General features: G+C 66.0%; 2 protein-coding genes across 3 annotated transcripts; both read right to left on the bottom strand.

Moving 5' to 3' along the window:
* Positions 1-992: 992 nt before the first annotated feature.
* Positions 993-15,179, bottom strand: LOC148056620 (uncharacterized). Its single transcript, XM_087748827.1, has 14 exons — positions 13,227-15,179; positions 12,975-13,103; positions 12,028-12,840; positions 10,682-11,824; positions 9,868-10,324; positions 9,561-9,650; positions 8,774-8,837; positions 6,844-7,011; positions 5,672-5,801; positions 5,420-5,548; positions 4,473-5,285; positions 3,127-4,269; positions 2,313-2,382; positions 993-2,095 (listed from the first exon to the last, which is right to left on the bottom strand). Exons 1-14 carry the CDS (start codon positions 13,329-13,331, stop codon positions 1,974-1,976), a joined length of 5,376 nt encoding a protein of 1,791 aa, XP_087604953.1. The 5' UTR covers positions 13,332-15,179; the 3' UTR covers positions 993-1,973.
* Positions 15,180-16,238: 1,059 nt separating this feature from the next.
* LOC148056621 (uncharacterized) lies at positions 16,239-23,869 on the bottom strand. 2 transcript variants are annotated; one of them, XM_087748401.1, is made up of 6 exons: positions 21,308-23,869; positions 21,056-21,184; positions 20,109-20,921; positions 18,763-19,905; positions 17,949-18,405; positions 16,239-17,731 (listed from the first exon to the last, which is right to left on the bottom strand). In XM_087748401.1, the coding sequence occupies exons 1-6, from the start codon at positions 21,410-21,412 to the stop codon at positions 17,610-17,612; spliced, it is 2,769 nt and encodes a 922-aa protein (XP_087604527.1). In that variant the 5' UTR covers positions 21,413-23,869; the 3' UTR covers positions 16,239-17,609. The 2 variants fall into 2 exon arrangements, with proteins under 2 accessions (XP_087604527.1, XP_087604526.1); XM_087748400.1 differs by having other exon boundaries at positions 21,056-23,869.
* Positions 23,870-24,039: the final 170 nt, after the last annotated feature.

The raw sequence follows: 24,039 nt of genomic DNA on the forward strand, positions 1-24,039 counted from the left end.
CCTTTGTTTTTGCTGAGTCTGTATCACTGTGATGGTGAGCTCCGGGCTAGGGGATGAGGCAGCAGGCCCGGAGGGCCCGTGGCCCTCGAGGGCCGGGCTCTCGCACCCCGGCTGAGAGCCTGGGGACGGTCCCTTCCCTTAGCTTTGGAGCCGGCTTCTGCTGAAGGCGCTCACCCGCCAGCCGAGAGCCAGCCCCGCTGCTCCATCCTCTCACCAGGCTCCTTCCTCCATCTCATTCGTGCTGCTGCTCCCGCTCCCCGGCGGCTGTCGCGTGGGCAGGCGCAGCCTGCGGCCCCCAGGCGCACCCCGCGCTTCCTGGCAGCTCGTCCCCGCACCCCGGGGTCTCTCGCCACCGCAGAAGCCCCCTCCTCGCCCTGCGCGGTGTCTGCTCGGCCTCGCCCTGCTCCCCGCGCCCTCCTGTGTCCCCAGGAGCAGCTCTCTGGGAGGGAGCGGGCCCGCTGCCCGGGCGCGGGGCAGGGCTGCTCCGCTCCCGGGAGATGGTACAGTTTTATTGTACAGGTGCTAACAGGACTGAGGATGGGACAATCTTGGTTTTTCTGGCTCTCCCCTGCGCCGCAGCGGGAGCGTTGGGTGGGGATTTTTGTTGGTTCGTTTTTTTCTTTGTGTTGTGTTTCTTCCCAGCCAGGGCAGGTGTCACCCCTTCCCCTTGGGCTCCCGGCCGCCAGCCTCCCCTCCTGGGGGCCAGGCAGCACCTTGTTTTAAGCCGAGGGATCTTTTGCCTTTGGGTGTGTATTCTGGTTGCTCTTTCTGATTTCTGTTTTATTATAAGCAGCAACAGGCTGTGGTGTCAAAAACACTGATGTACAGAAAAAACCTGCATCAGGCCCCCTGTCTCCTGCCTCTTCCTCCTTGTCCCGTGTCTGACGCGTGCTGCGGGCAGCGTTCCTGGCGCGATGGCCCCCGCCCGGGGCTGGGCACGGGGCAGGCGCGAGCCACGCTGCCTCAGCCGCCAGCGATCCTTTTTGCACCCTGGAGCAGGGGGACATCGTCAAGCCAGAGAAGCTGTTGGGGAGACTCTGCTGCTCCTCGAAGCACGGACACCTGCGTCTGGACTCATGCTGGTAATGGAAGCTCTGTGGCCAAGCCCAGCTGAGCCCAAATGCCACCGCCGATGGCCTGAATGCCCTGACGCCTGAATGCCCTGACACCGGGACTGGAGGGAAGCCGTGACCGCGCACCGACCAGGGAGGGACTCACCAACAGGGTACCGTGCTGCACTCGCTGCCCTTGATGGTGGAGCACCAGGGCAGTGTAGGAGGGTCTTAAAAATGGAGGGGCACACGGCTCATGTACGTGCTGCTACACCACCCCCGGATATGGGGAGGTCCCTGGTGAGACCAAGGTGACGCAGGGCCGTGCAAGTATTGGGTAAATCAGACTAAATTTCCGCTAAATCTGAAATGTTCAAAAAGTCCCTGACTAAAATTGGCGACGGGCAGGTGGGACGGAAGCTTGAAGGGATCAAGGCAGACTGCCGGCTTGCTGCCGGCACCAGCCCAGGGCTCTCCCTAACCAATGCTGGGCACCCCGAGGACAGAGATGGCAGAAGAACACAGGCGCCGTGGAGTGAGGGCAGCAGAGGCCCCAGCTGGTTGGGAGCCGGAGCGCCGCAGGCACGGGCAGAGGCCGAGGGCGCAGGCTCTCCTCGACCGGGAGAAGGGGGAGCACTGGGGCTCGCCAGCTCTGCCTGCCGCCATGGGCCTTGCCTGCACCCATCTTTCTCCTGAGATGCACCAGGCGCAGACGAGCGCTGGGGGAAAATTGTGGTCTCCGAAGACATCCACGGCCGACGGGAGGCTGGCAGCACGATGTCCTTAGGGCAGCTGAATGCCTGGGGCCCCGTCCACACACCCATCCCTCGCGTGCCTCCCTGTGCCGCTCCCTCTGGACACTGCGCAGGCTCAGGGCCAGCCGCCATCTCTGGGGACCCGCCTGGCGCTGGCAGAGGGGCTCTACTGCTCTTGCTGTCCTGCGATGCAGGTACAGCGGACAGCCCTGCGCAGAGCCCGGAGGGCCCTCCTGAAGAGGGAGAGCCGCTGCCGTCGAGCCGGGGTGTGCGGGAGGGCGGTGATGCCTGTGGGAGAAAAGGAGGGCTGTAGGCGAGGGGCTGGGTGGGCGACGGGCAAGCTCCTGGCTGCCCCCCGCCACCAAGGGCTTTCGTCAGGGAGGGGTGGCTGGGGCACGGCCAGCCCCCATGCGCGCAGTGCTGCCAGCCTGGCCTGGGTGCTGCTGTCTGGGACGGCCGAGACAGGCCTGCCCTCCCTCACGCGGTGCTCAGCTTGGGGACATACCTGGGTCATCCTCGGGCACGTCTCTGCCGCCGGAGAAGCACTGTGCATCCCCTCTGTGCTTGGACGCCGCCTGCACGGGGAGAGCAGGAGCACAGACCTGCTCGCCGAAGACAGGAGAAGGTGGTGGTCCCTTTGCCTCCCTTTGTGCCGCGGGAGGGAGGGGTGCGCGGTGCTCCTCTTCTTCAGGAGCTCCGGCCAGGGCAGAAGCTGCCGGCTTGGCTTCCATGGGACCCGCCGGGGCAGGAGACGTGCTCTGCCAGTCGCCGTCTGCCTCTCCCGCCGCCTCTGTGCCCATGCTGCTGGGCCAGCCAGGCCCCTCCCGGGGACCAGCGTGGCGATCCTGGAAGAGCTCCAGCACCAAGATGCTGTTGGCGGTGATGTCTTCCCCTTGGGACGGCTCCATGTCGCTCTTGTCTTCCCACTCCTCCTCCTCCTCAGCCAAGGCCCCTGGCTCCTCCTATAAATACATTAACAACCAAAGGAGAGCTAAGGAGAGGCTCCCGTCCTTTCTTGGATGCAGGGGGAATGTAGTGGCAAAGGATGAGAAGGCTGAGGTGCTTCATGCTGCCTTTGCCTCAGTCTTTCATAGTCAGAGCAGTTGTTCTCGGGGTATCCAGCCCCCTGAGCTGGAGGACAGGGACAGGGAGCAGAATGAAGCCCCCATAATCCAAGGGGAAATGGTCAGCGACCTGCTACACTGCTTAGACACCCACGAGTCTGTGGGGCCGGATGGGATCCACCCCAGGGCATGGAGGGAGCTGGCAGAAGTGCTCAGCAAGCCACTTTCAACCCTTTCTCGGCAGTCCTGGCTCACCTGGTGCAAAGGGTCCCAAGCCAAGGGCAAAGCCGCTATGTCTCCTTCGTCGTCCGCCGCTGGGGCGAGGCGGGGTGTGCCAGCGTCAGCCGGAGGGTTTTGAGGCAGCGAAGACGCCCCTTCATCCTCGTGCGCTGCCGGGGATCCAATGGCTGTGCTGGCCTCTCCTCGATGGTCTCCAGACATGGGAGAAGCCATCTTTTCTCCATCCTCACGTGCCGCTGGGACGAGAGGGGCTGTGCTGGCCTCTCCCTGAGGCTCTCCAGCCGAGGCAGACTCGGTGACCTGAGGTGCTGTAGGTGTTGTTGCTGCCATCTCCGCATCCGTGCTGTGTGCCAGGTCCCACCGTTCCTCCGGCTGCTGGCCAGGTCCCTGGATCGCAGCCGCAGCCTCGCCCGGGACCTCGCTCCCGACGCACTGGGCTGTGTCCTGCAGAGCGGCGGCGCAGGCTGTGGGGCTGCGTGGGGCAGGCGCCTGGCTCTCTGCCTGTGCTGCTGTAGCCTGCTCACCAAAGACAGGAGAAGCTGGTGCCTTTGTCTCCTCTTGTGCTGCAGGAGCGAGAGGTGCGCGGTGCTCCTCTTCGTCAGGAGCTCCGGCCAGGGCAGAAGCTGCCGGCTTGGCGTCCATGGGACCCGCCGGGGCAGGAGATGCGCTCTGCCAGTCGCCGGCTGCCTCTCCCATGCTGCTGGGCCAGCCAGGCCCCTCCTGGGGACCAGCGCCGGGGTCCTGGAAGAGCTCTGGCACCAAGGGGTTGGACCAGATGTTGCGGGTGACCGTTTCTTCCCTTTGGCCCCAGAAGTGCTCCGGCACCAAGAGGCTGTCCCAGGTGTCGTGGGTGATGGTGTCTTCCCTTTGGACCTGGAAGAGCTCCGAGTGCAAAAGGCTGGCCCAGGTGTTGTAGGTGGTGATGTCTTCCCCTTGGGACAGCTCTATGTCGCTGTCGTCTTCCCACTCATCCTCCTCAGCCAAGGTCCCTGGCCTGAACTCTGGCACTTGCGGCACTGCCCCCCGTGCTGCCCCTGCCCACTGCGCGCTGGGGGCAGGGGCTTCCAGCCACTCCAGCACATCCCGCTTTCTTGTGGCGTCCTTCGGGAGCTCCGTGTGTGTCAGCTCTGGCTGCCATGGGCTGTAGAATGAGTTCACCTTGCAGATCAGAAAGGAGAGAGGGGGATTTGTAAAGGTAGCCTGGCTCCCACCAGCAAACGCCTGCCGGGGACCTGCCAGCAGTGGCTGCTGGGATGGGGATGCGGGAGAGGATGGGGCTGCGTCCGTGCGGCGCAGCATCTGGCCCCCGGCAGAGGGAGGCTCATCCCCCTGTCCCGTCCCATGCCGTCCTTGGTACTCACCTGCCTGCGTCTGGGATCGGGCTGCCCCAACCACATCGGGGAGAAAGGCTGCTCCTCGTCCTCCTGCTGCCGGAGCTCGCGCTCCTCCAGGCCGCCCTGCTGCTGCTGCAGGACGGCTTTCCTGAGCTGGGCCAGGTTGTGCCTGGTGCGGGCCAGGAAGCTCCTCTCCAGCTCCTGGAGCTGCATCTCAACAGACAGGGCGGCCAGATGCTCTGCAACAGCGTCCTGGTGCACCTGCAACGGCTGGCCATTGAGGTAGCACTCGCTGCACGCCGCCGGCATTGCTGGGTCGTGCTCTGCCACTTGTCCCCAGTGCCCCGGCCCCGCATCCCAACGCAGGGAAGCTGGCGCAGGGGCCCTGCCGGCAGCACCGGTGCCCCCGCATGCCCAGGGACGAGGTGCGGGCTGAGCTGCGGAGGCCTTGCTGCCATCGGCCACCCAGCCCTCGTCTGTTCTTGCCGTCGTGACCGCAGCCCTGCCGTGTGGCCAGTCCTGCCGTGCCAGCCGCGCGGCTGTGCCCCGGTCACTGCAGGTGCCCGCAGCAGACGGGACGAGCTGTGGGCGGGCGCTGGCTGCGGCGCTGAGGGCCGTTTCCCTGCCCCTGGCAGAAGTTGCAGAGGGTGCTGCAGGCAGAGGGGGCAGCTTGCAGCAGGTGCTGGCAGCTGCTGGTGGCGAAGCTGCGGGTGCGTGCCCGGGTGCCGCTGCCTGCCTGGGGAGAGGCGACAAGCCTGGCAGACAGACCGTCTCCTCCTGCGTCACCCTGTTGCAGGGCAGTGCCACCCTGCGCGCCAGGCCCTCCGTCTGCGAGAGAAGCTGAGGAGAGAGGCTGCGTCAGCATGGCCCTTGCCCCCCGCGCCCCGGCTGGAAGAGCTCCCGCGGCCGGGCTCCCCTGCCAGCCCCCAGGGCAGCGGGAAGACCTTCGGCCCCGTCTCCCTGGGGCTCCCTACCTGTGCGTGGCGGCTCCCAGCGGCCTGCGAGCTCCCTGGGCAGGGGAGCTGTGGCAGCCTGTCCCCACAGAAGGACGAGGCCTGGCTCTGGCTGCCCTGCAGCACTGCCTGTGGGTGCCTGCGGCCCACCTGCGGGCAGGAGGAGGAGGAGGCATGGGATGGAGGCGGCTGCCTTGGCACAGCGGCCCCCACAGTGCCGGCAAGCCCGGCCCCGTCCCACTGCCGGCCTCTCCCTCCTGCCCCGTCCCTCACCTGGCGCCTCTTGCGCAGGCTCGGCAGCCCCTTGGCGGGCTGGGAGTGGGCGTTTGCCTCCTCGTCCATGGGCATCTCTGGCGTCCTCTGCGGCAGACCTGCCATGGGCACCCAGGGGAGATGCTGCCTCCTGAGGGAGGTGCTCTCCTGGGAGTGGGCACCTCAGGGCTCTCCTTCCTTTAATACCCCCACGGTCACTGCGGGGACCCCCGTCACAATGGCGTCTGGGCACGACGAGGCCCCCCATCACAAAGCCCTGGCGGTCGCTCTGGAAACGCCCACGCCCAGGATCGGCTGTGCCGGGCACGGCGCAGCCCCTGCTCTCCCCTCACACCGGCTGGGGCCAGCCCGAGCCAGCACCTCCCACACAGCCCCGGTGCCGGCGGCCTCTGCGGAGGAATGGGGGGCCAGGGACCCCAGAAGTCCAGCAAAGGCAAGCGCCAAGCACCGGCCCAGGCATGGGCTGAGGCCCCGCAGGAGACGGGGCCGGGGCTGGGCAGCTGGAGAGCAGCAGCGGCTGCGGGAAAGGCCCTGGAGGCCAAGGTGGGCAGGGGTGGGCAGCGTGCCCGGGCAGCACGGGCAGTCTCACAGCCCACCCCCCTGTGCAGAGTTGCGGCCTGTTCCTGCATCCCTTTTAGCCGGCACGCACAGCCGAGAGCTCAGCGTCAACAGAAAGCACCCAAATTCCCACACGGTGGCTGGAGAGCTGGTAACACGCTGCTGCCATCATCGCCAGTGACTGGTCCTCCCCCCCGCTCCACCCTGGGCTCGCAAACCTGCATTAGTGCACCTCCTCCATCGCTCCCACAGTTTAGTCCCTTATCTCCTGCCTTAGCAGCTCCAAGTCTCTCTCCTCATTCTTCCCATCCCTTCTGTACCCCAGCTGCAAGGGAAGTGCTGCAAGAAAAGAGGCAGCTCCGCAGGCCTCGCCGCTGTCGATACTGTCCTGCTTTGAGTGCTTTAAATAGACGCGACCTGCAAGGCAGCGATCAAAAACCCAGGCGCGTCCCTGAGCCTAGATCCTGTACGTGTGGTCTGTCCAGACCCTGCGGAGGAGGACCGCGTGGAGGATAGTGCCTGGACCTCACCGGCAGCGCTGCGTCGAGGGGAGGGCCAGCGTGCTGGCAGTCAGTGAGGTGGGCAGCGTGCCTGTGGACCCCTCTGTCCCTAACCCGCCATCCTCTTGCTGTCCTCGCAGGCCCTGCAACTGGTTCCTCTTCTCCGACGTCCTCAAGCGGCTGAAGCTGTCCTCCCGCATATTCCAGGCCCGCTTCCCGCACTTCGAGATCGCCACGCTGCCCAAGGCGGAGTTCCAGCGCCAGGTCTCTCTCAGCCAGGTGCTGGCGCAGGAGGAGGTGCAGGAGAGCCCCGAGCCGGCGCAGGGCGCGGCAGAGACAGTGGAGCTGGTGCACTACGAGCCCGAGCTGCTGCAGCTGCTGGGCTCGGCGGTGGAGTACGAGGCCTGGAGCAGCTGACGGGGACAGATCGCTCCCTGCACCACGAGGCAATAATAACGACCAACGGGAAGCAGCCCTCTCAGCGCCAGCAGCAGGGACCCGAGTCTTTGGCCAGCCAGTCCTCGTCTCCTCGGGGTCTCTTCCAGCTGGGGAGAGAGGACCCTTGCCTCCAAGGACTTCCCAGGGTCCCTTTGCGACGAGCAGCGGCGGTTGCAGCCGTCAGCCCCATCCAGCTACGGCGGGCGATGCGGCCGCTGTGAGCCGGAGCTCGTGGGGCAGCGGCAGCTCCGGCTCTGCCGAAGTGAGGGGTGGTGGGTGCCGCTGCCCCTCCCCGCCCGACCCCATGGAACTGCGCCTTTCTGTCTGCCCTCCCCCTCCCAACGTCTTCCATAGTATTTATTTAATTAGTATTTAATTTGTAATATTTCCTTTGTTTTTGCTGAGTCTGTATCACTGTGATGGTGAGCTCCGGGCTAGGGGATGAGGCAGCAGGCCCGGAGGGCCCGTGGCCCTCGAGGGCCGGGCTCTCGCACCCCGGCTGAGAGCCTGGGGACGGTCCCTTCCCTTAGCTTTGGAGCCGGCTTCTGCTGAAGGCGCTCACCCGCCAGCCGAGAGCCAGCCCCGCTGCTCCATCCTCTCACCAGGCTCCTTCCTCCATCTCATTCGTGCTGCTGCTCCCGCTCCCCGGCGGCTGTCGCGTGGGCAGGCGCAGCCTGCGGCCCCCAGGCGCACCCCGCGCTTCCCGGCAGCTCGTCCCCGCACCCCGGGGTCTCTCGCCACCGCAGAAGCCCCCTCCTCGCCCTGCGCGGTGTCTGCTCGGCCTCGCCCTGCTCCCCGCGCCCTCCTGTGTCCCCAGGAGCAGCTCTCTGGGAGGGAGCGGGCCCGCTGCCCGGGCGCGGGGCAGGGCTGCTCCGCTCCCGGGAGATGGTACAGTTTTATTGTACAGGTGCTAACAGGACTGAGGATGGGACAATCTTGGTTTTTCTGGCTCTCCCCTGCGCCGCAGCGGGAGCGTTGGGTGGGGATTTTTGTTGGTTCGTTTTTTTCTTTGTGTTGTGTTTCTTCCCAGCCAGGGCAGGTGTCACCCCTTCCCCTTGGGCTCCCGGCCGCCAGCCTCCCCTCCTGGGGGCCAGGCAGCACCTTGTTTTAAGCCGAGGGATCTTTTGCCTTTGGGTGTGTATTCTGGTTGCTCTTTCTGATTTCTGTTTTATTATAAGCAGCAACAGGCTGTGGTGTCAAAAACACTGATGTACAGAAAAAACCTGCATCAGGCCCCCTGTCTCCTGCCTCTTCCTCCTTGTCCCGTGTCTGACGCGTGCTGCGGGCAGCGTTCCTGGCGCGATGGCCCCCGCCCGGGGCTGGGCACGGGGCAGGCGCGAGCCACGCTGCCTCAGCCGCCAGCGATCCTTTTTGCACCCTGGAGCAGGGGGACATCGTCAAGCCAGAGAAGCTGTTGGGGAGACTCTGCTGCTCCTCGAAGCACGGACACCTGCGTCTGGACTCATGCTGGTAATGGAAGCTCTGTGGCCAAGCCCAGCTGTGCCCAAATGCCACCGCCGATGGCCTGAATGCCCTGACGCCTGAATGCCCTGACACCGGGACTGGAGGGAAGCCGTGACCGCGCACCGACCAGGGAGGGACTCACCAACAGGGTACCGTGCTGCACTCGCTGCCCTTGATGGTGGAGCACCAGGGCAGTGTAGGAGGGTCTTAAAAATGGAGGGGCACACGGCTCATGTACGTGCTGCTACACCACCCCCGGATATGGGGAGGTCCCTGGTGAGACCAAGGTGACGCAGGGCCGTGCAAGTATTGGGTAAATCAGACTAAATTTCCGCTAAATCTGAAATGTTCAAAAAGTCCCTGACTAAAATTGGCGACGGGCAGGTGGGACGGAAGCTTGAAGGGATCAAGGCAGACTGCCGGCTTGCTGCCGGCACCAGCCCAGGGCTCTCCCTAACCAATGCTGGGCACCCCGAGGACAGAGATGGCAGAAGAACACAGGCGCCGTGGAGTGAGGGCAGCGGAGGCCCCAGCTGGTTGGGAGCCGGAGCGCCGCAGGCACGGGCAGAGGCCGAGGGCGCAGGCTCTCCTCGACCGGGAGAAGGGGGAGCACTGGGGCTCGCCAGCTCTGCCTGCCGCCATGGGCCTTGCCTGCACCCATCTTTCTCCTGAGATGCACCAGGCGCAGACGAGCGCTGGGGGAAAATTGTGGTCTCCGAAGACATCCACGGCCGACGGGAGGCTGGCAGCACGATGTCCTTAGGGCAGCTGAATGCCTGGGGCCCCGTCCACACACCCATCCCTCGCGTGCCTCCCTGTGCCGCTCCCTCTGGACACTGCGCAGGCTCAGGGCCAGCCGCCATCTCTGGGGACCCGCCTGGCGCTGGCAGAGGGGCTCTACTGCTCTTGCTGTCCTGCGATGCAGGTACAGCGGACAGCCCTGCGCAGAGCCCGGAGGGCCCTCCTGAAGAGGGAGAGCCGCTGCCGTCGAGCCGGGGTGTGCGGGAGGGCGGTGATGCCTGTGGGAGAAAAGGAGGGCTGTAGGCGAGGGGCTGGGTGGGCGACGGGCAAGCTCCTGGCTGCCCCCCGCCACCAAGGGCTTTCGTCAGGGAGGGGTGGCTGGGGCACGGCCAGCCCCCATGCGCGCAGTGCTGCCAGCCTGGCCTGGGTGCTGCTGTCTGGGACGGCCGAGACAGGCCTGCCCTCCCTCACGCGGTGCTCAGCTTGGGGACATACCTGGGTCATCCTCGGGCACGTCTCTGCCGCCGGAGAAGCACTGTGCATCCCCTCTGTGCTTGGACGCCGCCTGCACGGGGAGAGCAGGAGCACAGACCTGCTCGCCGAAGACAGGAGAAGGTGGTGGTCCCTTTGCCTCCCTTTGTGCCGCGGGAGGGAGGGGTGCGCGGTGCTCCTCTTCTTCAGGAGCTCCGGCCAGGGCAGAAGCTGCCGGCTTGGCTTCCATGGGACCCGCCGGGGCAGGAGACGTGCTCTGCCAGTCGCCGGCTGCCTCTCCCGCCGCCTCTGTGCCCATGCTGCTGGGCCAGCCAGGCCCCTCCCGGGGACCAGCGTGGCGATCCTGGAAGAGCTCCAGCACCAAGATGCTGTTGGCGGTGATGTCTTCCCCTTGGGACGGCTCCATGTCGCTCTTGTCTTCCCACTCCTCCTCCTCCTCAGCCAAGGCCCCTGGCTCCTCCTATAAATACATTAACAACCAAAGGAGAGCTAAGGAGAGGCTCCCGTCCTTTCTTGGATGCAGGGGGAATGTAGTGGCAAAGGATGAGAAGGCTGAGGTGCTTCATGCTGCCTTTGCCTCAGTCTTTCATAGTCAGAGCAGTTGTTCTCGGGGTATCCAGCCCCCTGAGCTGGAGGACAGGGACAGGGAGCAGAATGAAGCCCCCATAATCCAAGGGGAAATGGTCAGCGACCTGCTACACTGCTTAGACACCCACGAGTCTGTGGGGCCGGATGGGATCCACCCCAGGGCATGGAGGGAGCTGGCAGAAGTGCTCAGCAAGCCACTTTCAACCCTTTCTCGGCAGTCCTGGCTCACCTGGTGCAAAGGGTCCCAAGCCAAGGGCAAAGCCGCTATGTCTCCTTCGTCGTCCGCCGCTGGGGCGAGGCGGGGTGTGCCAGCGTCAGCCGGAGGGTTTTGAGGCAGCGAAGACGCCCCTTCATCCTCGTGCGCTGCCGGGGATCCAATGGCTGTGCTGGCCTCTCCTCGATGGTCTCCAGACATGGGAGAAGCCATCTTTTCTCCATCCTCACGTGCCGCTGGGACGAGAGGGGCTGTGCTGGCCTCTCCCTGAGGCTCTCCAGCCGAGGCAGACTCGGTGACCTGAGGTGCTGTAGGTGTTGTTGCTGCCATCTCCGCATCCGTGCTGTGTGCCAGGTCCCACCGTTCCTCCGGCTGCTGGCCAGGTCCCTGGATCGCAGCCGCAGCCTCGCCCGGGACCTCGCTCCCGACGCACTGGGCTGTGTCCTGCAGAGCGGCGGCGCAGGCTGTGGGGCTGCGTGGGGCAGGCGCCTGGCTCTCTGCCTGTGCTGCTGTAGCCTGCTCACCAAAGACAGGAGAAGCTGGTGCCTTTGTCTCCTCTTGTGCTGCAGGAGCGAGAGGTGCGCGGTGCTCCTCTTCGTCAGGAGCTCCGGCCAGGGCAGAAGCTGCCGGCTTGGCGTCCATGGGACCCGCCGGGGCAGGAGATGCGCTCTGCCAGTCGCCGGCTGCCTCTCCCATGCTGCTGGGCCAGCCAGGCCCCTCCTGGGGACCAGCGCCGGGGTCCTGGAAGAGCTCTGGCACCAAGGGGTTGGACCAGATGTTGCGGGTGACCGTTTCTTCCCTTTGGCCCCAGAAGTGCTCCGGCACCAAGAGGCTGTCCCAGGTGTCGTGGGTGATGGTGTCTTCCCTTTGGACCTGGAAGAGCTCCGAGTGCAAAAGGCTGGCCCAGGTGTTGTAGGTGGTGATGTCTTCCCCTTGGGACAGCTCTATGTCGCTGTCGTCTTCCCACTCATCCTCCTCAGCCAAGGTCCCTGGCCTGAACTCTGGCACTTGCGGCACTGCCCCCCGTGCTGCCCCTGCCCACTGCGCGCTGGGGGCAGGGGCTTCCAGCCACTCCAGCACATCCCGCTTTCTTGTGGCGTCCTTCGGGAGCTCCGTGTGTGTCAGCTCTGGCTGCCATGGGCTGTAGAATGAGTTCACCTTGCAGATCAGAAAGGAGAGAGGGGGATTTGTAAAGGTAGCCTGGCTCCCACCAGCAAACGCCTGCCGGGGACCTGCCAGCAGTGGCTGCTGGGATGGGGATGCGGGAGAGGATGGGGCTGCGTCCGTGCGGCGCAGCATCTGGCCCCCGGCAGAGGGAGGCTCATCCCCCTGTCCCGTCCCATGCCGTCCTTGGTACTCACCTGCCTGCGTCTGGGATCGGGCTGCCCCAACCACATCGGGGAGAAAGGCTGCTCCTCGTCCTCCTGCTGCCGGAGCTCGCGCTCCTCCAGGCCGCCCTGCTGCTGCTGCAGGACGGCTTTCCTGAGCTGGGCCAGGTTGTGCCTGGTGCGGGCCAGGAAGCTCCTCTCCAGCTCCTGGAGCTGCATCTCAACAGACAGGGCGGCCAGATGCTCTGCAACAGCGTCCTGGTGCACCTGCAACGGCTGGCCATTGAGGTAGCACTCGCTGCACGCCGCCGGCATTGCTGGGTCGTGCTCTGCCACTTGTCCCCAGTGCCCCGGCCCCGCATCCCAACGCAGGGAAGCTGGCGCAGGGGCCCTGCCGGCAGCACCGGTGCCCCCGCATGCCCAGGGACGAGGTGCGGGCTGAGCTGCGGAGGCCTTGCTGCCATCGGCCACCCAGCCCTCGTCTGTTCTTGCCGTCGTGACCGCAGCCCTGCCGTGTGGCCAGTCCTGCCGTGCCAGCCGCGCGGCTGTGCCCCGGTCACTGCAGGTGCCCGCAGCAGACGGGACGAGCTGTGGGCGGGCGCTGGCTGCGGCGCTGAGGGCCGTTTCCCTGCCCCTGGCAGAAGTTGCAGAGGGTGCTGCAGGCAGAGGGGGCAGCTTGCAGCAGGTGCTGGCAGCTGCTGGTGGCGAAGCTGCGGGTGCGTGCCCGGGTGCCGCTGCCTGCCTGGGGAGAGGCGACAAGCCTGGCAGACAGACCGTCTCCTCCTGCGTCACCCTGTTGCAGGGCAGTGCCACCCTGCGCGCCAGGCCCTCCGTCTGCGAGAGAAGCTGAGGAGAGAGGCTGCGTCAGCATGGCCCTTGCCCCCCGCGCCCCGGCTGGAAGAGCTCCCGCGGCCGGGCTCCCCTGCCAGCCCCCAGGGCAGCGGGAAGACCTTCGGCCCCGTCTCCCTGGGGCTCCCTACCTGTGCGTGGCGGCTCCCAGCGGCCTGCGAGCTCCCTGGGCAGGGGAGCTGTGGCAGCCTGTCCCCACAGAAGGACGAGGCCTGGCTCTGGCTGCCCTGCAGCACTGCCTGTGGGTGCCTGCGGCCCACCTGCGGGCAGGAGGAGGAGGAGGCATGGGATGGAGGCGGCTGCCTTGGCACAGCGGCCCCCACAGTGCCGGCAAGCCCGGCCCCGTCCCACTGCCGGCCTCTCCCTCCTGCCCCGTCCCTCACCTGGCGCCTCTTGCGCAGGCTCGGCAGCCCCTTGGCGGGCTGGGAGTGGGCGTTTGCCTCCTCGTCCATGGGCATCTCTGGCGTCCTCTGCGGCAGACCTGCCATGGGCACCCAGGGGAGATGCTGCCTCCTGAGGGAGGTGCTCTCCTGGGAGTGGGCACCTCAGGGCTCTCCTTCCTTTAATACCCCCACGGTCACTGCGGGGACCCCCGTCACAATGGCGTCTGGGCACGACGAGGCCCCCCATCACAAAGCCCTGGCGGTCGCTCTGGAAACGCCCACGCCCAGGATCGGCTGTGCCGGGCACGGCGCAGCCCCTGCTCTCCCCTCACACCGGCTGGGGCCAGCCCGAGCCAGCACCTCCCACACAGCCCCGGTGCCGGCGGCCTCTGCGGAGGAATGGGGGGCCAGGGACCCCAGAAGTCCAGCGAAGGCAAGCGCCAAGCACCGGCCCAGGCATGGGCTGAGGCCCCGCAGGAGACGGGGCCGGGGCTGGGCAGCTGGAGAGCAGCAGCGGCTGCGGGAAAGGCCCTGGAGGCCAAGGTGGGCAGGGGTGGGCAGCGTGCCCGGGCAGCACGGGCAGTCTCACAGCCCACCCCCCTGTGCAGAGTTGCGGCCTGTTCCTGCATCCCTTTTAGCCGGCACGCACAGCCGAGAGCTCAGCGTCAACAGAAAGCACCCAAATTCCCACACGGTGGCTGGAGAGCTGGTAACACGCTGCTGCCATCATCGCCAGTGACTGGTCCTCCCCCCCGCTCCACCCTGGGCTCGCAAACCTGCATTAGTGCACCTCCTCCATCGCTCCCACAGTTTAGTCCCTTATCTCCTGCCTTAGCAGCTCCAAGTCTCTCTCCTCATTCTTCCCATCCCTTCTGTACCCCAGCTGCAAGGGAAGTGCTGCAAGAAAAGAGGCAGCTCCGCAGGCCTCGCCGCTGTCGATACTGTCCTGCTTTGAGTGCTTTAAATAGACGCGACCTGCAAGGCAGCGATCAAAAACCCAGGCGCGTCCCTGAGCCTAGATCCTGTACGTGTGGTCTGTCCAGACCCTGCGGAGGAGGACCGCGTGGAGGATAGTGCCTGGACCTCACCGGCAGCGCTGCGTCGAGGGGAGGGCCAGCGTGCTGGCAGTCAGTGAGGTGGGCAGCGTGCCTGTGGACCCCTCTGTCCCTAACCCGCCATCCTCTTGCTGTCCTCGCAGGCCCTGCAACTGGTTCCTCTTCTCCGACGTCCTCAAGCGGCTGAAGCTGTCCTCCCGCATATTCCAGGCCCGCTTCCCGCACTTCGAGATCGCCACGCTGCCCAAGGCGGAGTTCCAGCGCCAGGTCTCTCTCAGCCAGGTGCTGGCGCAGGAGGAGGTGCAGGAGAGCCCCGAGCCGGCGCAGGGCGCGGCAGAGACAGTGGAGCTGGTGCACTACGAGCCCGAGCTGCTGCAGCTGCTGGGCTCGGCGGTGGAGTACGAGGCCTGGAGCAGCTGACGGGGACAGATCGCTCCCTGCACCACGAGGCAATAATAACGACCAACGGGAAGCAGCCCTCTCAGCGCCAGCAGCAGGGACCCGAGTCTTTGGCCAGCCAGTCCTCGTCTCCTCGGGGTCTCCTCCAGCTGGGGAGAGAGGACCCTTGCCTCCAAGGACTTCCCAGGGTCCCTTTGCGACGAGCAGCGGCGGTTGCAGCCGTCAGCCCCATCCAGCTACGGCGGGCGATGCGGCCGCTGTGAGCCGGAGCTCGTGGGGCAGCGGCAGCTCCGGCTCTGCCGAAGTGAGGGGTGGTGGGTGCCGCTGCCCCTCCCCGCCCGACCCCATGGAACTGCGCCTTTCTGTCTGCCCTCCCCCTCCCAACGTCTTCCATAGTATTTATTTAATTAGTATTTAATTTGTAATATTTCCTTTGTTTTTGCTGAGTCTGTATCACTGTGATGGTGAGCTCCGGGCTAGGGGATGAGGCAGCAGGCCCGGAGGGCCTGTGGCCCTCGAGGGCCGGGCTCTCGCACCCCGGCTGAGAGCCTGGGGACGGTCCCTTCCCTTAGCTTTGGAGCCGGCTTCTGCTGAAGGCGCTCACCCGCCAGCCGAGAGCCAGCCCCGCTGCTCCATCCTCTCACCAGGCTCCTTCCTCCATCTCATTCGTGCTGCTGCTCCCGCTCCCCGGCGGCTGTCGCGTGGGCAGGCGCAGCCTGCGGCCCCCAGGCGCACCCCGCGCTTCCCGGCAGCTCGTCCCCGCACCCCGGGGTCTCTCGCCACCGCAGAAGCCCCCTCCTCGCCCTGCGCGGTGTCTGCTCGGCCTCGCCCTGCTCCCCGCGCCCTCCTGTGTCCCCAGGAGCAGCTCTCTGGGAGGGAGCGGGCCCGCTGCCCGGGCGCGGGGCAGGGCTGCTCCGCTCCCGGGAGATGGTACAGTTTTATTGTACAGGTGCTAACAGGACTGAGGATGGGACAATCTTGGTTTTTCTGGCTCTCCCCTGCGCCGCAGCGGGAGCGTTGGGTGGGGATTTTTGTTGGTTCGTTTTTTTCTTTGTGTTGTGTTTCTTCCCAGCCAGGGCAGGTGTCACCCCTTCCCCTTGGGCTCCCGGCCGCCAGCCCAAGCTGTGCCCAAATGCCACCGCCGATGGCCGGTGAGCTGTGTCCAGCCCTGGTGCCCGTCAGCCCTGGGGCAGCCGTTCCCTGTCTGGCTTCACCCCCACGGGAGCAGAGGGGACTGGTGGGGCACTGCTGGGATTGTAGTTGTTACTTTTTCCCTTGAAACATGCCTTGGAAGGGTCCATTTTAAAGCTGTTTCCCCCACTCCCCAGCCCAGGTGCCCTCCAAGGGTGCAGGGATGGCTCAGCCTTGGTACCTGAACCCCAAAACAGCTCCCAGAGCGTCAGCCCTGGTGCGGGAGGCAGGGAAGGGGCGTGCGGGAGCAAGGGCCGGGGCTGGGGCACGGGCACGATGGGGAGGGGCGTGCGTGTCTGCGTGCTTGCGGGCAGCGGGGGATGTCAGTGGTACGAAAGACAGACAGACACGCACAAAACTTTTGCAAAGCAGCTATAATTCTATGGCGTCATCATCCATCCGCTTCTTTCTTGATCCAGGCACCCCGGTCCTGCCGCAGTTACTGATGCCAGCGCAGGGGAGGGTCCGGCAGAGCGGCTGGCAGGGCTGGGGTGCCGGCGTCAGCTGGGCAGGCCACCGTCTCCTTTATTCTTCACAGGTGGCTTTCAGCTTCCAAGAAACAAAAGTCCTTAACTTCAGGGTGGGGCTGTCCTCGGCTCCCCTGGGACCCCACCACGGCTGCGCCCGGCTCAGTGCTGGTGCCCGCACACCCGCCTGCAGGGAATGCTGGTGGGAGACGCCGCGCCACAGCAGAGCCAGCAAGCTTTCCGAGAGCCCCGCGGGACCCCGCTGGGCTGGTACCTGAGCCTACTCCAGTCTGATGGAGAAGAGCTGCTGGTCCAGGGATACAAAACCAGAGATTAAGGTCTCTGCAATGAAAGCCTTGCCTGGGCCTGTCTTCAGAACGAGGGCCATAAGGCAGGCGATTGCTTTTGACCCATCGTTGACATGGCTGTAAAAGACGAGAGCGAGGGCAGCAGGAATGCCCTGACGCCGGGACTGGAGGGAAGCCGTGACCGCGCACCGACCAGGGAGGGACTCACCAACAGGGTACCGTGCTGCACTCGCTGCCCTTGATGGTGGAGCACCAGGGCAGTGTAGGAGGGTCTTAAAAATGGAGGGGCACACGGCTCATGTACGTGCTGCTACACCACCCCCGGATATGGGGAGGTCCCTGGTGAGACCAAGGTGACGCAGGGCCGTGCAAGTATTGGGTAAATCAGACTAAATTTCCGCTAAATCTGAAATGTTCAAAAAGTCCCTGACTAAAATTGGCGACGGGCAGGTGGGACGGAAGCTTGAAGGGATCAAGGCAGACTGCCGGCTTGCTGCCGGCACCAGCCCAGGGCTCTCCCTAACCAATGCTGGGCACCCCGAGGACAGAGATGGCAGAAGAACACAGGCGCCGTGGAGTGAGGGCAGCGGAGGCCCCAGCTGGTTGGGAGCCGGAGCGCCGCAGGCACGGGCAGAGGCCGAGGGCGCAGGCTCTCCTCGACCGGGAGAAGGGGGAGCACTGGGGCTCGCCAGCTCTGCCTGCCGCCATGGGCCTTGCCTGCACCCATCTTTCTCCTGAGATGCACCAGGCGCAGACGAGCGCTGGGGGAAAATTGTGGTCTCCGAAGACATCCACGGCCGACGGGAGGCTGGCAGCACGATGTCCTTAGGGCAGCTGAATGCCTGGGGCCCCGTCCACACACCCATCCCTCGCGTGCCTCCCTGTGCCGCTCCCTCTGGACACTGCGCAGGCTCAGGGCCAGCCGCCATCTCTGGGGACCCGCCTGGCGCTGGCAGAGGGGCTCTACTGCTCTTGCTGTCCTGCGATGCAGGTACAGCGGACAGCCCTGCGCAGAGCCCGGAGGGCCCTCCTGAAGAGGGAGAGCCGCTGCCGTCGAGCCGGGGTGTGCGGGAGGGCGGTGATGCCTGTGGGAGAAAAGGAGGGCTGTAGGCGAGGGGCTGGGTGGGCGACGGGCAAGCTCCTGGCTGCCCCCCGCCACCAAGGGCTTTCGTCAGGGAGGGGTGGCTGGGGCACGGCCAGCCCCCATGCGCGCAGTGCTGCCAGCCTGGCCTGGGTGCTGCTGTCTGGGACGGCCGAGACAGGCCTGCCCTCCCTCACGCGGTGCTCAGCTTGGGGACATACCTGGGTCATCCTCGGGCACGTCTCTGCCGCCGGAGAAGCACTGTGCATCCCCTCTGTGCTTGGACGCCGCCTGCACGGGGAGAGCAGGAGCACAGACCTGCTCGCCGAAGACAGGAGAAGGTGGTGGTCCCTTTGCCTCCCTTTGTGCCGCGGGAGGGAGGGGTGCGCGGTGCTCCTCTTCTTCAGGAGCTCCGGCCAGGGCAGAAGCTGCCGGCTTGGCTTCCATGGGACCCGCCGGGGCAGGAGACGTGCTCTGCCAGTCGCCGGCTGCCTCTCCCGCCGCCTCTGTGCCCATGCTGCTGGGCCAGCCAGGCCCCTCCCGGGGACCAGCGTGGCGATCCTGGAAGAGCTCCAGCACCAAGATGCTGTTGGCGGTGATGTCTTCCCCTTGGGACGGCTCCATGTCGCTCTTGTCTTCCCACTCCTCCTCCTCCTCAGCCAAGGCCCCTGGCTCCTCCTATAAATACATTAACAACCAAAGGAGAGCTAAGGAGAGGCTCCCGTCCTTTCTTGGATGCAGGGGGAATGTAGTGGCAAAGGATGAGAAGGCTGAGGTGCTTCATGCTGCCTTTGCCTCAGTCTTTCATAGTCAGAGCAGTTGTTCTCGGGGTATCCAGCCCCCTGAGCTGGAGGACAGGGACAGGGAGCAGAATGAAGCCCCCATAATCCAAGGGGAAATGGTCAGCGACCTGCTACACTGCTTAGACACCCACGAGTCTGTGGGGCCGGATGGGATCCACCCCAGGGCATGGAGGGAGCTGGCAGAAGTGCTCAGCAAGCCACTTTCAACCCTTTCTCGGCAGTCCTGGCTCACCTGGTGCAAAGGGTCCCAAGCCAAGGGCAAAGCCGCTATGTCTCCTTCGTCGTCCGCCGCTGGGGCGAGGCGGGGTGTGCCAGCGTCAGCCGGAGGGTTTTGAGGCAGCGAAGACGCCCCTTCATCCTCGTGCGCTGCCGGGGATCCAATGGCTGTGCTGGCCTCTCCTCGATGGTCTCCAGACATGGGAGAAGCCATCTTTTCTCCATCCTCACGTGCCGCTGGGACGAGAGGGGCTGTGCTGGCCTCTCCCTGAGGCTCTCCAGCCGAGGCAGACTCGGTGACCTGAGGTGCTGTAGGTGTTGTTGCTGCCATCTCCGCATCCGTGCTGTGTGCCAGGTCCCACCGTTCCTCCGGCTGCTGGCCAGGTCCCTGGATCGCAGCCGCAGCCTCGCCCGGGACCTCGCTCCCGACGCACTGGGCTGTGTCCTGCAGAGCGGCGGCGCAGGCTGTGGGGCTGCGTGGGGCAGGCGCCTGGCTCTCTGCCTGTGCTGCTGTAGCCTGCTCACCAAAGACAGGAGAAGCTGGTGCCTTTGTCTCCTCTTGTGCTGCAGGAGCGAGAGGTGCGCGGTGCTCCTCTTCGTCAGGAGCTCCGGCCAGGGCAGAAGCTGCCGGCTTGGCGTCCATGGGACCCGCCGGGGCAGGAGATGCGCTCTGCCAGTCGCCGGCTGCCTCTCCCATGCTGCTGGGCCAGCCAGGCCCCTCCTGGGGACCAGCGCCGGGGTCCTGGAAGAGCTCTGGCACCAAGGGGTTGGACCAGATGTTGCGGGTGACCGTTTCTTCCCTTTGGCCCCAGAAGTGCTCCGGCACCAAGAGGCTGTCCCAGGTGTCGTGGGTGATGGTGTCTTCCCTTTGGACCTGGAAGAGCTCCGAGTGCAAAAGGCTGGCCCAGGTGTTGTAGGTGGTGATGTCTTCCCCTTGGGACAGCTCTATGTCGCTGTCGTCTTCCCACTCATCCTCCTCAGCCAAGGTCCCTGGCCTGAACTCTGGCACTTGCGGCACTGCCCCCCGTGCTGCCCCTGCCCACTGCGCGCTGGGGGCAGGGGCTTCCAGCCACTCCAGCACATCCCGCTTTCTTGTGGCGTCCTTCGGGAGCTCCGTGTGTGTCAGCTCTGGCTGCCATGGGCTGTAGAATGAGTTCACCTTGCAGATCAGAAAGGAGAGAGGGGGATTTGTAAAGGTAGCCTGGCTCCCACCAGCAAACGCCTGCCGGGGACCTGCCAGCAGTGGCTGCTGGGATGGGGATGCGGGAGAGGATGGGGCTGCGTCCGTGCGGCGCAGCATCTGGCCCCCGGCAGAGGGAGGCTCATCCCCCTGTCCCGTCCCATGCCGTCCTTGGTACTCACCTGCCTGCGTCTGGGATCGGGCTGCCCCAACCACATCGGGGAGAAAGGCTGCTCCTCGTCCTCCTGCTGCCGGAGCTCGCGCTCCTCCAGGCCGCCCTGCTGCTGCTGCAGGACGGCTTTCCTGAGCTGGGCCAGGTTGTGCCTGGTGCGGGCCAGGAAGCTCCTCTCCAGCTCCTGGAGCTGCATCTCAACAGACAGGGCGGCCAGATGCTCTGCAACAGCGTCCTGGTGCACCTGCAACGGCTGGCCATTGAGGTAGCACTCGCTGCACGCCGCCGGCATTGCTGGGTCGTGCTCTGCCACTTGTCCCCAGTGCCCCGGCCCCGCATCCCAACGCAGGGAAGCTGGCGCAGGGGCCCTGCCGGCAGCACCGGTGCCCCCGCATGCCCAGGGACGAGGTGCGGGCTGAGCTGCGGAGGCCTTGCTGCCATCGGCCACCCAGCCCTCGTCTGTTCTTGCCGTCGTGACCGCAGCCCTGCCGTGTGGCCAGTCCTGCCGTGCCAGCCGCGCGGCTGTGCCCCGGTCACTGCAGGTGCCCGCAGCAGACGGGACGAGCTGTGGGCGGGCGCTGGCTGCGGCGCTGAGGGCCGTTTCCCTGCCCCTGGCAGAAGTTGCAGAGGGTGCTGCAGGCAGAGGGGGCAGCTTGCAGCAGGTGCTGGCAGCTGCTGGTGGCGAAGCTGCGGGTGCGTGCCCGGGTGCCGCTGCCTGCCTGGGGAGAGGCGACAAGCCTGGCAGACAGACCGTCTCCTCCTGCGTCACCCTGTTGCAGGGCAGTGCCACCCTGCGCGCCAGGCCCTCCGTCTGCGAGAGAAGCTGAGGAGAGAGGCTGCGTCAGCATGGCCCTTGCCCCCCGCGCCCCGGCTGGAAGAGCTCCCGCGGCCGGGCTCCCCTGCCAGCCCCCAGGGCAGCGGGAAGACCTTCGGCCCCGTCTCCCTGGGGCTCCCTACCTGTGCGTGGCGGCTCCCAGCGGCCTGCGAGCTCCCTGGGCAGGGGAGCTGTGGCAGCCTGTCCCCACAGAAGGACGAGGCCTGGCTCTGGCTGCCCTGCAGCACTGCCTGTGGGTGCCTGCGGCCCACCTGCGGGCAGGAGGAGGAGGAGGCATGGGATGGAGGCGGCTGCCTTGGCACAGCGGCCCCCACAGTGCCGGCAAGCCCGGCCCCGTCCCACTGCCGGCCTCTCCCTCCTGCCCCGTCCCTCACCTGGCGCCTCTTGCGCAGGCTCGGCAGCCCCTTGGCGGGCTGGGAGTGGGCGTTTGCCTCCTCGTCCATGGGCATCTCTGGCGTCCTCTGCGGCAGACCTGCCATGGGCACCCAGGGGAGATGCTGCCTCCTGAGGGAGGTGCTCTCCTGGGAGTGGGCACCTCAGGGCTCTCCTTCCTTTAATACCCCCACGGTCACTGCGGGGACCCCCGTCACAATGGCGTCTGGGCACGACGAGGCCCCCCATCACAAAGCCCTGGCGGTCGCTCTGGAAACGCCCACGCCCAGGATCGGCTGTGCCGGGCACGGCGCAGCCCCTGCTCTCCCCTCACACCGGCTGGGGCCAGCCCGAGCCAGCACCTCCCACACAGCCCCGGTGCCGGCGGCCTCTGCGGAGGAATGGGGGGCCAGGGACCCCAGAAGTCCAGCGAAGGCAAGCGCCAAGCACCGGCCCAGGCATGGGCTGAGGCCCCGCAGGAGACGGGGCCGGGGCTGGGCAGCTGGAGAGCAGCAGCGGCTGCGGGAAAGGCCCTGGAGGCCAAGGTGGGCAGGGGTGGGCAGCGTGCCCGGGCAGCACGGGCAGTCTCACAGCCCACCCCCCTGTGCAGAGTTGCGGCCTGTTCCTGCATCCCTTTTAGCCGGCACGCACAGCCGAGAGCTCAGCGTCAACAGAAAGCACCCAAATTCCCACACGGTGGCTGGAGAGCTGGTAACACGCTGCTGCCATCATCGCCAGTGACTGGTCCTCCCCCCCGCTCCACCCTGGGCTCGCAAACCTGCATTAGTGCACCTCCTCCATCGCTCCCACAGTTTAGTCCCTTATCTCCTGCCTTAGCAGCTCCAAGTCTCTCTCCTCATTCTTCCCATCCCTTCTGTACCCCAGCTGCAAGGGAAGTGCTGCAAGAAAAGAGGCAGCTCCGCAGGCCTCGCCGCTGTCGATACTGTCCTGCTTTGAGTGCTTTAAATAGACGCGACCTGCAAGGCAGCGATCAAAAACCCAGGCGCGTCCCTGAGCCTAGATCCTGTACGTGTGGTCTGTCCAGACCCTGCGGAGGAGGACCGCGTGGAGGATAGTGCCTGGACCTCACCGGCAGCGCTGCGTCGAGGGGAGGGCCAGCGTGCTGGCAGTCAGTGAGGTGGGCAGCGTGCCTGTGGACCCCTCTGTCCCTAACCCGCCATCCTCTTGCTGTCCTCGCAGGCCCTGCAACTGGTTCCTCTTCTCCGACGTCCTCAAGCGGCTGAAGCTGTCCTCCCGCATATTCCAGGCCCGCTTCCCGCACTTCGAGATCGCCACGCTGCCCAAGGCGGAGTTCCAGCGCCAGGTCTCTCTCAGCCAGGTGCTGGCGCAGGAGGAGGTGCAGGAGAGCCCCGAGCCGGCGCAGGGCGCGGCAGAGACAGTGGAGCTGGTGCACTACGAGCCCGAGCTGCTGCAGCTGCTGGGCTCGGCGGTGGAGTACGAGGCCTGGAGCAGCTGACGGGGACAGATCGCTCCCTGCACCACGAGGCAATAATAACGACCAACGGGAAGCAGCCCTCTCAGCGCCAGCAGCAGGGACCCGAGTCTTTGGCCAGCCAGTCCTCGTCTCCTCGGGGTCTCCTCCAGCTGGGGAGAGAGGACCCTTGCCTCCAAGGACTTCCCAGGGTCCCTTTGCGACGAGCAGCGGCGGTTGCAGCCGTCAGCCCCATCCAGCTACGGCGGGCGATGCGGCCGCTGTGAGCCGGAGCTCGTGGGGCAGCGGCAGCTCCGGCTCTGCCGAAGTGAGGGGTGGTGGGTGCCGCTGCCCCTCCCCGCCCGACCCCATGGAACTGCGCCTTTCTGTCTGCCCTCCCCCTCCCAACGTCTTCCATAGTATTTATTTAATTAGTATTTAATTTGTAATATTTCCTTTGTTTTTGCTGAGTCTGTATCACTGTGATGGTGAGCTCCGGGCTAGGGGATGAGGCAGCAGGCCCGGAGGGCCCGTGGCCCTCGAGGGCCGGGCTCTCGCACCCCGGCTGAGAGCCTGGGGACGGTCCCTTCCCTTAGCTTTGGAGCCGGCTTCTGCTGAAGGCGCTCACCCGCCAGCCGAGAGCCAGCCCCGCTGCTCCATCCTCTCACCAGGCTCCTTCCTCCATCTCATTCGTGCTGCTGCTCCCGCTCCCCGGCGGCTGTCGCGTGGGCAGGCGCAGCCTGCGGCCCCCAGGCGCACCCCGCGCTTCCCGGCAGCTCGTCCCCGCACCCCGGGGTCTCTCGCCACCGCAGAAGCCCCCTCCTCGCCCTGCGCGGTGTCTGCTCGGCCTCGCCCTGCTCCCCGCGCCCTCCTGTGTCCCCAGGAGCAGCTCTCTGGGAGGGAGCGGGCCCGCTGCCCGGGCGCGGGGCAGGGCTGCTCCGCTCCCGGGAGATGGTACAGTTTTATTGTACAGGTGCTAACAGGACTGAGGATGGGACAATCTTGGTTTTTCTGGCTCTCCCCTGCGCCGCAGCGGGAGCGTTGGGTGGGGATTTTTGTTGGTTCGTTTTTTTCTTTGTGTTGTGTTTCTTCCCAGCCAGGGCAGGTGTCACCCCTTCCCCTTGGGCTCCCGGCCGCCAGCCCAAGCTGTGCCCAAATGCCACCGCCGATGGCCGGTGAGCTGTGTCCAGCCCTGGTGCCCGTCAGCCCTGGGGCAGCCGTTCCCTGTCTGGCTTCACCCCCACGGGAGCAGAGGGGACTGGTGGGGCACTGCTGGGATTGTAGTTGTTACTTTTTCCCTTG

This window comes from Nipponia nippon, unplaced genomic scaffold, assembly GCF_047370975.1.
Source record: "Nipponia nippon isolate SJK-2023a ecotype South Korea unplaced genomic scaffold, ASM4737097v1 scaffold_12, whole genome shotgun sequence".
Lineage (NCBI taxonomy): Eukaryota > Metazoa > Chordata > Aves > Pelecaniformes > Threskiornithidae > Nipponia > Nipponia nippon.